Genomic DNA, 10,603 nt, shown 5'->3' on the forward strand with positions numbered 1-10,603 from the left:
CGGCAGGTAGTCGGCACCACAGAAGTACTCCCACAGTCGGCAGGTCTAGTATAAGAAACGCTTTGTTATTGTATTATAAGACGGGAAGAGTGATAATCTACGTTATGCATGCGACGTCCTTCAGCAAAACAACTACTAGTACATACAAAGATTCAAAGAAGGTGTCACGTGATATCCAGACGTCCAAGAATGGTGCATGCATCTGAGCATCTCTGTCGTTATGGTGGTAGCTGGATAGGCTCAACCATCGATGGGAGCACGCGTACCGCGTACTTGTTTAAAGATTCAAATATGAATTTTGCCACTCTCCCGCTTCCGTATCTGCCAGCCGCCAATTGAATTTATGAGCTTTCAATCAAACCGTATAATTCGTTCGTCCTTATTTATGTAGATATATACCATCGATAAAAGCACGTGCACTTATTCAAAGATTCAAATGTGGACTTTGCCACGCTCCCGCTTCCGTACCTGCCAGCCGCCAATTGAATTTATCAGCTCCCAGCCAAACCGTATAGTTCGTTCGTCCTTGTTTATGTAGATGTCTACCATTGATAGAAGCACGCGTACTTGTCGAAAGATCCAAATGTGAACTTTATCACGCTCTCACTCTTGCACCTGTCAGCCGCCAATTGAATTATCAGCATCTAGCCAAACTGTATAATTCGTTCGTCCTTATTTATGTAAATGACTAAATGTATACCATCGATAAAAGCACGCGTACTTGTTCAAAGATCTAAATGTGGACTTTACCACGCTCCCGCTCCCGTACCTGCCAGCCGCCAATTGAATTTATCAGCTCCCAGCCAAACCATATAATTTGTTCGTCCTTGTTTATGTAGATGTATACCATCGATAGGAGCACGCGTACCTGTTCAAAGATTCAAATGTGGACTTTGCCACGCTCCCCGCTCCCGTATCTGCCAGCCGCCAATTTAATTTACCAGCTCCCGGCCAAACCGTATAGTCCGTTCGTCCTTATTTATGTAGATGTATATCATCGATGGGAGCACACGTACTTGTTCAAAGATCCAAATGTAAACTTTGCCACGCTCCCCGCTTCCGTACCTGCCAGCCGCCAATTTAATTTATCAGCTTCCGGCCAAACCGTATAGTCCGTTCGTCCTTGTTTATGTAGATGTATACCATCGATAGGAGCACGTGTACTTGTTCAAAGATCCAAATGTGAACTTTGCCATGCTCCCGCTCCCGTACATGCCAGCCGCCAATGAATTTACCAGCTTCCAGCCAAACCGTATAGTTCGTTCGTCCTCGTCTACGTATCTATCAGTGGATTTGTGTAATCTGATGAGGACTTTTGAAGAAAAACAGGGCACACTCATTCTAAAAGCAAAAACACACATTCAAAAAAGAGGCTACCATGGATAAGGTATTCGACCTTGCCACTATGATTGGCATATCATATGTCATGCATGACGTCTGTGGTCACCAAGGTTAAATGTGCTAAGAGGGTGTTTGGATTCAAGAGACTTATTTTAGTCTGACTAAAAATAGTCTTTTTAATATGCTAAAGTTCTAAGCACACCTGACTAAAGAGAGGCTAAAACTAGCCTTGAGACTAAAAAAATTTAGTCAGGGGTATCCTACTAAAATATGAATTAGTCATCTCTCTCACCATTTAACTCCTCTCTTTTAACACATAATGGATTGAAGGATAATAAATACTCATTAACTTGATTTTAGTCTCTTTAATATTTAAATCCAAATATAAGTAAGGCTATTTTTAGTCGTAAGACTAAAACGTATTCAAGCACCCTCTGATCGTTCTGGACTCGCCGGAAGATGTTCCGCATCGCCAACCAATTCGTCGGCTGCCCGACGCTAATTATTAAATCCCATCTACTTAGCAGACTAGATTTGGTCTTCATTCCCAGCTCCCCGGGTCACACCAAGATCCTGATGGAGTAGTATAAATAGCGTTGTGTGACCGAGTAGCTAGCAGTTTTATCAGAGACTCGTGTCCAGTGCCCCCGGCCGAGTTGCACAAGGGAAAGGAAGCAATAATGGTGGCGGTGGCGGTGCTTGTGCCGTGGCTAGCATGGCTCGTCGTCTCTTTCCTTTCCCTCTACCTCCTCAACCTCCTCACCCACGCGCGCTCCGGCCTCCCGCCGGGCCCGCGCCCGCTGCCGCTCATCGGCAGCCTCCACCTCCTTGGCGACAAGCCGCACCGCTCCCTCGCACGCCTGGCCAGGAACCACGCCGCCCCGCTCATGTCCCTCCGCCTCGGCTCGGTCACCACGGTGGTCGCCTCCTCCCCCGCCATGGCCCGGGAGATCCTGCAGCGGCACGACGCCATGTTCGCCACCCGGTCCGTGCCCGACGCCACCCGCATGCACGCGGCGGGGTCCGTGCCCTGGCTGCCCCCTGCGCCGCGGTGGCGCGCGCTCCGCAAGATGATGGCCACGGAGCTCTTCGCGCCGCACCGCCTCGACGCGCTCCACCACCTCCGGAGCGAGAAGGTGGGCGAGCTCATGGACCACGTCGCGCGGCTGGCGCGCGACGGCAAGCCGGTGAACGTGGGGCGCGTGGCCTTCACGACCAGCCTGAACCTGCTCTCCCGCACCATCTTCTCCCACGACCTCACGAGCCTCGACGACGACAACCGCTCCGGAGAGTTCCAGGAGGTGGTGACGGGGATCATGGAGGCCGTGGGGACCCCCAACGTGTCGGACTTCTTCCCGGTGCTCGCCCCGGCCGACCTGCAGGGCACGCGCCGGCGGCTGGCGAGGCTGCTCGCTCGGCTGCACGTGGTGTTCGACGCTGAGGTGGACCAGAGGCTGCGCGCCCGTGACGCCGGCCAGCACGGGAAGAACGACTTCCTGGACGTGCTGCTCGACGTGGCGGCGCGTGAGGATGGCAAGGACCTGCTCGACCGCCAAACGCTACGCCCACTTTTCACGGTAACAACATTTTTTCCCCTTCTGTTTTGCAATTGCAGTTGATGTTTCAGTTTGCAAGTGAGAGATAGAAATTCACATGGCCAGCCATGACGATTGAGCCGGCCGAGGATCAAATCAAACAAATGATGCCGTATTTAAAATTAAAAGCCGTGATATTACCATTTTTAAAAAATGCTAGCATCGAAATATCTAAGAACTTTGCTTAGATACAGATTAAAGGTAGAGATTAGAAGTTATCCCTTTTAGTCAAAAGGGTAATATAGTCTTCTACAATCAAATCAATCTACTCAATATACGTTTGATCTGCATTTTTAGATCGAAACAAACAAATATATTCCTATAGATAGTAATAGACTTTCAAGTTTGCTACAGAAAACATGAACGCTGGTAAATTCAAAAGCTCATATCTCTGCCGCTAAAATCCCTATAGAGTAGTCTCTGCTTAGGAATTGTGTAGGAATTATGGCATCTATTCATGAGATACGAGGAGCAGCGTCGGAATTTTCCTTTATAAGGATATAATCATCTCTCTTTTTTTTTGGAGACATGAGATAGGATCATCTAAAACTCAAATTCATATGTTTTTCTTTCTTTCAACCAAGTCTTATTGTATTTTGCCGCATTTCAAATTCCCACCATAGCCCTTACATGGACTGCACTTCATCCAACGCACAAGAAAATAAGTCCACGCACAATGGCTTCTTCTATTATAATGCAATGGGAAGAATATCAAATCTAACTCTGAAAATAATGGAAGTATTGCTTATATAATTCATCCATACAGTATTGCTATGTGCACCACAAAACAATTTTCCATTGTTGTATAGCAGATTAGCAAATTATCCATTGTACGTTATGTGATGCTTGTTTAGAGTATCTAGATAGCTACATTTGCCAGACTATATTGATGTGACTTTGCATGTTAGGATTTGTTTGCCGCCGGCACTGACACAAGCTCTAGCACAGTGGAATGGGCATTGGCCGAGCTTCTCCAAAATCCATCATCATTGGCTAAGGCTTGCAATGAGCTTGAACAAGTTATCGGCCCAACAAGAAACATTGAAGAGGCTGACATTGTTCGGTTGCCCTATATGCAAGCTATCATAAAAGAGACTTTTCGACTCCATCCTCCTGCTCCACTCTTGTTGCCACGCCAACCTGAAGCGGCACTGAAAATAGCAGGCTACACAATACCGAAAGGTTCATGCATTTTCATAAACGTATGGGCGATAGGTCGAGATAAAGATGTATGGGATGAACCTGAGAAATTTATGCCGGAAAGGTTCTTGGATTCCACAGTTGACTTTAGAGGTGCGGATTTTGAGCTCCTTCCTTTTGGTGCCGGACGTCGGATCTGCCCTGGGATGACATTGGCAACTAGGATGGTGCATTTGATCCTCGCTTCGTTGTTACATCAGTTTAAGTGGAGTCTCCCTGCTGAGATGGAAAGGGATGGGATTGACATGGAAGATAAGTTTGGCCTCACACTTACTAAGGTCGTTCCCCTTTGTATTGTAGCAACACCAGTTTGAATTGATGGAAAAAAATTGTATGAGTGCTTTAGCTGTAGTTAAATGTGTCACTCATGGAATGTATACAATTATTTATGTGATAATAATAATAATGAATCTTCTAGAAAACTCAACTTTCTAGCGATTCACAAGCTGAGCAATGTTGTGTTATTAAAATGTTGTTCCTACAAAGATATTCATACATGCAATTCTAGCCACCCAAGTTAGTTTTGAGGTTTGTGCAAAACCGCGGTTGCAGAAAATTCACGTACGACAAAAATACAAATATATGCATACATGTCATTCTAGCCACCCAACTTAACTTCAGGTTTGTGCAAAACCTCGGTTGCACAAAATCCACATAGAACAAATACAACATATCTGTCACACACGGTGGATGGTGGACGGTTTGTATTAGATACTAAAAATGGTTAACTTAATTTGGCAATGTTACTTTTACACCTTAAGCACCTTTTTGGAAAATAATAACAGCTACGGAGGAAGGCAACACAATTTGTATATTTTCACATTTGGGATGTTTATGTCGCTCAAAGATTCTAAAATTTCACACTTCATAATTTGTCACCATGAGAAATCTTTTGTTGTCTGAATATTTCGCATTCAAATCTCTTGCACATCCCAGAGTTCATAATCTAGCATAATCCAAATATTTCAACATTTCAATCCCTGCGTACCTTTATTATTCGTTATTTGTCACCAAGAATATCAATAACACATACTTAAATTCCCACGGTAGCAAACTAAAATCATTGGCAAACCAACTTTTGGGTAATGACCATATGGACAAAAGATGGGATCAACGGGCTCCCGGGGCTGGCGGATTAGTTGGCCAGCCGTACTATTGCGACTAGAAACTCCAAATTATCAGGGATGTCGTTTCAGTAGAAGCTATTGCTCTGAACGATGGACCTGATTCAATTGGTTAAAATAGATTGAGGAGGTGCAGCAGCAGTGCTTAACGATTGTTATTTCATGACTTCAGATTTTGCCAAAGTGGTTTTTGAACATGAGTTTAACGAGGCGAACTCTTTGCTCATGAATTGGCCCAGCTAGCTAGCAAAGTTCATGAAGGTAGTTCCTGGTTTGTAGTTTCACCTCCCTCAATTCTACTGTATCTCTTACCGTGGATCATATTAGGAACTATGACCATGATCATATACCATTCCTTACTAAAGAAAAAAAAAGTAGGTAATGTATATAAGAACAATGACTTCTCTATTTTTTTTTTACAATGACTTGTCCTAAAACTATACTGTATTTACAATTACCATTGGAAAAAGAATGATTCCTCCTAATAAGATACTACAAGTATTTACAAGGACTCTCGGAAAAAAAATGATTGCTACGTTATGAAAACAAAAAGCTGTAACCTAAACTGCCTAGATCGAAAAGATCGAATCAACAAGATCTGAGACCGCCGTCCTCTGTCGCTTTGCCGGCGTGCGCGGCAGCGCATCCACGGTGTACGGACTTCCTTTGCTCTTGGCGCAGGTGCGGCTCCCAGCGTTGCAGACGGGGTAGTCCGACGGGCAGCAGGTGCCCCGGTCCCTGCAACAGGTGGCGCCCTCGGCCGGGCAGCATCCCCACGCAAGGCACACGTTCCTCACGCCGTACGTGCAGCAGCACGTGCTCCCCGCCGGGCACGAGCTGTAGCGGTCGCACTTCTCCTCCGGCGCCGGTGGTGCCGGCTTCGGGTTGGGCCCGTTCTTGACGGGGTAGGACGCGAACATGGCGATGCCGCACTTGCCGGAGCTTGCCGTCACGTTGCGCTCCATCCGGATGTAGCCGCCCTCGCCCCAGCCCGGACCCCACGAGTTGCGCACGAGCCAGAAGCCCTTGCCGCCGTCCGCCTCCGTGCCGTAGCCCACGGCCAGAACGGCGTGGTCTAGCTCCGTGCCGCACCGGCCCGTGAAGACCCCGGACTCGTAGAGCTGGAACTCACGCCCGCCCGCCTCGATGGCGACGCTCACCGGCTGGTGCGCCACGGCCTTCATCAGCGACGCCTCGTCGTCGGCGGGCACGTCCTCGAAGCCGTCGATGGAGACGACCTTGCGGGCCTTCTTGGCGAGGTCGCACTTGCCCTCCTTGGCGGTGTAGGGGTAGTCCTCCTCGGTGTCGATGCCGCCGTTCCGGACGATGAAGTCGAAGGCGTCGTCCATGATGCCGCCGTTGCACCCGCTGTTCTGCCCGTTGCGCGAGCAGTCCACGAGCTCCTGTTCCGACAGCTTCACGAGCTTCCCGGTGACCATCTTGTTGACGCCTTCCACCGCGGCGACCGTGGAGAACGCCCAGCAGCTGCCGCAATGGCCCTGGTTCTTGACGGGCGCGACCGCGCCCTTCTCCCTCCAGTCCACGGACTCCGGCAGCACGTCCTCGGCATGGTACCTGTAGCGATCGCCGACGGCGTTGCGGGCCCTGCCAGCGGCGCCGGCGCCGAGGTAGGCGGCGCGGAACTCGGCGTTGGTGAGGTCGGCGAAGCGGTTCATCCCGAGGCGGAACCCGCCGCGCTGCGCAGCACGAGCGTTGTGCGCTTCGACGAAGTCGAGGTTGTCCCGGAACGCGCGGAGCCGACGGACGTACTCGGCGAGCGCGTTGTACGAGCGGCCGTGCCGCGCCAGCCACGCGTCGAACATCGCCCGCACATCAGCCTCCGTCCGCCGCGTCAGCCCCCGCGCACCATGCTCAGCTGCTTCGTCGACGTGGGCGGCGGCTGCAGGCGAGGAGGCGGCTAAGATGACGAGGAGCACCAAGGCGCCCGCTGCCGCGGCCGCTCCGCGACCTGCCATGGCTGCCGCGGCGCTCGTCTTAGGTTTCGATCGATCGACTTATGGTTTTGGAGTGTCGGCTGGTGATTATATACTGGTCTGGCCGTACGGTCTGGAGTCGTGATCGTGTTCTGATTGACGTGTGCGAGGCCGACACGGCAGGGAGGTAGTTTGGCGCGCAAGTCGATTCGACCTCAGATCCAACGGTGTAACCCGATTACAACTTTGACGTAGTACGATAGCTGTTTTTGATTCAGATCGGACGGCCGTGGCGTGCACTGGTCGGAAGTCCCAACTAGTATGCCGTACGAGACCAACTGCGGTCGGAGTATCACCATGTACCGCGTAGTATCGCGAACTAGCAGCCGGAGAATGTCTTTGGTTCCTGTAATCGGGTTACAACGTAAATTTATCTATTTTTTACAACAAGTGGCCCGTAATAATTGGTTTACATGTAATCATTTTTTTTGGAACAGTGTTGCTGATCTCAGCCGACTTAGACTTAAGACATAGTTAAGTCTAAAGTCGACGCAATATCGGTGAGATCTTGTATGTAGATTCATGCAAAATTTCCTTTTTTTTAACTTTTTTTCTTTCTTATTTGTTATATCACTTGATTGAGATTTGATTAAGTCTTAATCAACTGAGACCTAGCCAGACTTTTATTGGAAAGCCTTCTACGGTTGTTTTATTTTGTACAGCTGAAGATTAATCCTTGCTCATCTAGCCAGTTCATGAGCAATGCAATGCACAAACTTTACCCACTTATTATTCGGCGTCCTCTGCGCCACTTATAGGCAAAATGAAACTGACGCACACCCCTAGCATACATAGCCTTACTGTAACTGGTTCAGCCGATCAGGGCAATGCTTTTATACACCAGTTTGTTTTCCTTTCTACATTCGTTTATCTGGACTTTTTCACTGGTTTTTTTGTTCTTTTTTTTTACTTTTTCCTTTTCATTATTTTTTAAACATTTCTAAACTCGTGATCTTTTCCACAATTAATGAACTTCTTCAAATCCGCGAACTTTATCAAACTTGTTGAAAATTTTCAAATCTATGAAGTTTTTTCTAAATTCATGAATTTTTTTTAATTTGTGAGATTTTCTTCAAATTCATAAAAAAATCCAATTGTATGATTTTTTTAAAAATTCATGAACTTTTGTTAAAATCCGTGGACTTTTCCCAAATTCACACACATTTTTCAATTTTGCAAAAGTTTTAAATCTGTGATTTGTTTTGCAAGATTATCAATTTTTTTAGATATGTGAAAATTTCCAAATTCAGGATTTTTATTCAAATTTGTGATTTTTTTTCAAACATGTGAACTTTTTTCAAATTCGAGAATATCTTTGAAATTAGTGATTTTTTTCGACTTTGTGAACCTTCTTAAATTCGTGATCTTTTTTAAAAATTTTGAACATTTTTAAAGTTCATGAACAATTTTCAAATTCACAAACATGCTTCACATTCACAAACTTTCTCCAAATTCATGATTTTTTTCTAGAAATTTATGTTTTTTAATGGAACTTGTTTACAATTCCATAAAAAATTTAAAAATATGTCAAATTATTCTACTTAAGAGATGAAAAGTAATTTTCCTAAGACAGTTCAGCGGTAGCCGTAGTACAAGGTGATAAAAAAACAAAGTTGAGAAGGAAGAATGAGAGGACCGAGTAGCGAGCAAGCATGCCAATGGGCCACCGCCGGCAAGCGTTCGGTGTGGGCGCCAGCTAACCACCTAATGCTTGAGGCGCTGAGGAGGAGGTCTCCTAACTCTTTACATATATGAATACAACCATGCTAAGGAGGAGGAGGTCTCCTAACTCTTTACATATCTCAATACAACCATCGATGGTTGGAGCCACAATAGAAGTACATTTGTTCATACGACCCACCAGTTGCAGACAGTCATGCTGAACAATTAGCTAACAGTTTTCCAATCTATGAAGAAACATACAGCATCGCCACAGCGCCAAGGCCTCCAAAGTTTGAGCTTCAATCGCCGGTCTGATGAAGAAGTTCTCTACCGCCAAGAGGGCACCAGTATCATCTCAAAATAGCAAAAAAAACTGGGCTATGGTGCGACCATTGAATATCAGCCGCCGTTGCGCTGGGTGGCGGCCTTCTCTTCAGCCTTCCTCGATGGTAGGTAGTATTTTGTTAAGATAGCTTCCTCATGTTGTGTGACGCCCGGGTAATCATGCTACAGTAATTCCACGCTAATGATGCCACGTCCCCTCGGTTACTGTTATTACTCTTGCGATGGTTCAAAAACGGTTTGAATTCAAATTTAAAATCAAGTCAAACAGTTAAAGTTTTCAAAAGTCAAAACTAAAATGTTCTAAATGTAACAAATAATTCATAAGTAATGTTGGTGGAGGAACCACATTTTTTTAAAATGTCTAAATGCATTCAATTAATTAAAACTGTCGGTAAAACAAATAAATAAATGTGTTGGTATTTTATAAAATACTAAACTATATTATTTGGGGGTTAAACTTTTTTGTGGCAGAGGTATAATTAGTGTTACTATTTAAGATACAACTTTTATATTTTATAAAACAAAAATAAAAGAAAACTGAAAAGAAATAGAATAAAAAAAGAAGAAGAAAAGAAAACAGAAAAAAAAGGGGGGAAAGCAACCCCCCCCCACGCTGGGCCGAGCGGCCCAGCTGGCCTCCGCACCGGCCGGCCCACCAGGCCCAGCCGGCCCTCCCCTCTGGCCTACATGGCCACCTCCCCGAACCCTAACCCCTACCCGATCCCCACTCTCCCCCCCACGCACCCACTCGCCCCCCATCGCCCTCTCCTCACCGATTGGATCGGGGGATCGACCCCGATGCCACCGCCCTGGACCACGTCACCGGAGCCGCCACCGCTGCCCTCCACCTCGACCTCCCCGTCCTCGGCCGCCCCACCGGACCGCTTCTTCCTCGTCTCCTCCACCTCCCCGACCGGATCTGGGCCGCGCCCCTGACGCCCCCGGCGCCGCCCCGCCATCGCCGCCTCGACCCCGACTCCGTCGCCCGAAGCCGTCGCCCGGATGCCCGCTGCCGCCAAAACCTCCCGCACCTCTCCCTCACGGGATCGACCCGCCGCCGCCGGAACTACGTCGACCACATCATCGCCGGACCGCTCCCCGTCATCCATCGACGCGCATCGTCCCCGTCCTCCTCCCCGACGAGCTCCATCAAGCCTCGCCGCCATCTTCTCGTCAACGGGGGTGAGCTCCCCATCGGCCCCCGTTTGTCTCCCCCCTCCGTACGCTGCACCCCACGCCGTCCCATCGCCGCGCCCGCCTCTGCGTGGTCGCGCCCTGTCGCGGCTACCGCACGCCCGCGCGCGCCTTCCCCTCTGCCGCCGTGGTCACCGCTCGCATCCCG

The 10,603-nt window shown here is 48.0% G+C and overlaps 2 protein-coding genes across 2 annotated transcripts; one reads left to right on the top strand and one right to left on the bottom strand.

Annotated features, from left to right (window-relative positions):
- The first annotated feature begins 1,948 nt into the window (after positions 1-1,948).
- On the top strand, positions 1,949-4,563 carry LOC123190966 (geraniol 8-hydroxylase). The gene is made up of 2 exons (XM_044603703.1): positions 1,949-2,918; positions 3,845-4,563. The coding sequence occupies exons 1-2, from the start codon at positions 2,022-2,024 to the stop codon at positions 4,448-4,450; spliced, it is 1,503 nt and encodes a 500-aa protein (XP_044459638.1). The 5' UTR covers positions 1,949-2,021; the 3' UTR covers positions 4,451-4,563.
- A 1,085-nt stretch (positions 4,564-5,648) lies between these two features.
- LOC123186526 (cysteine protease 1-like) lies at positions 5,649-7,295 on the bottom strand. Its single transcript, XM_044598279.1, has one exon. It carries the CDS (start codon positions 7,234-7,236, stop codon positions 5,830-5,832), a length of 1,407 nt encoding a protein of 468 aa, XP_044454214.1. The 5' UTR covers positions 7,237-7,295; the 3' UTR covers positions 5,649-5,829.
- Between the last annotated feature and the right edge of the window lie 3,308 nt (positions 7,296-10,603).

This window comes from Triticum aestivum, chromosome 2A, assembly GCF_018294505.1.
Source record: "Triticum aestivum cultivar Chinese Spring chromosome 2A, IWGSC CS RefSeq v2.1, whole genome shotgun sequence".
NCBI classification, from domain to species: Eukaryota; Viridiplantae; Streptophyta; class Magnoliopsida; order Poales; family Poaceae; genus Triticum; species Triticum aestivum.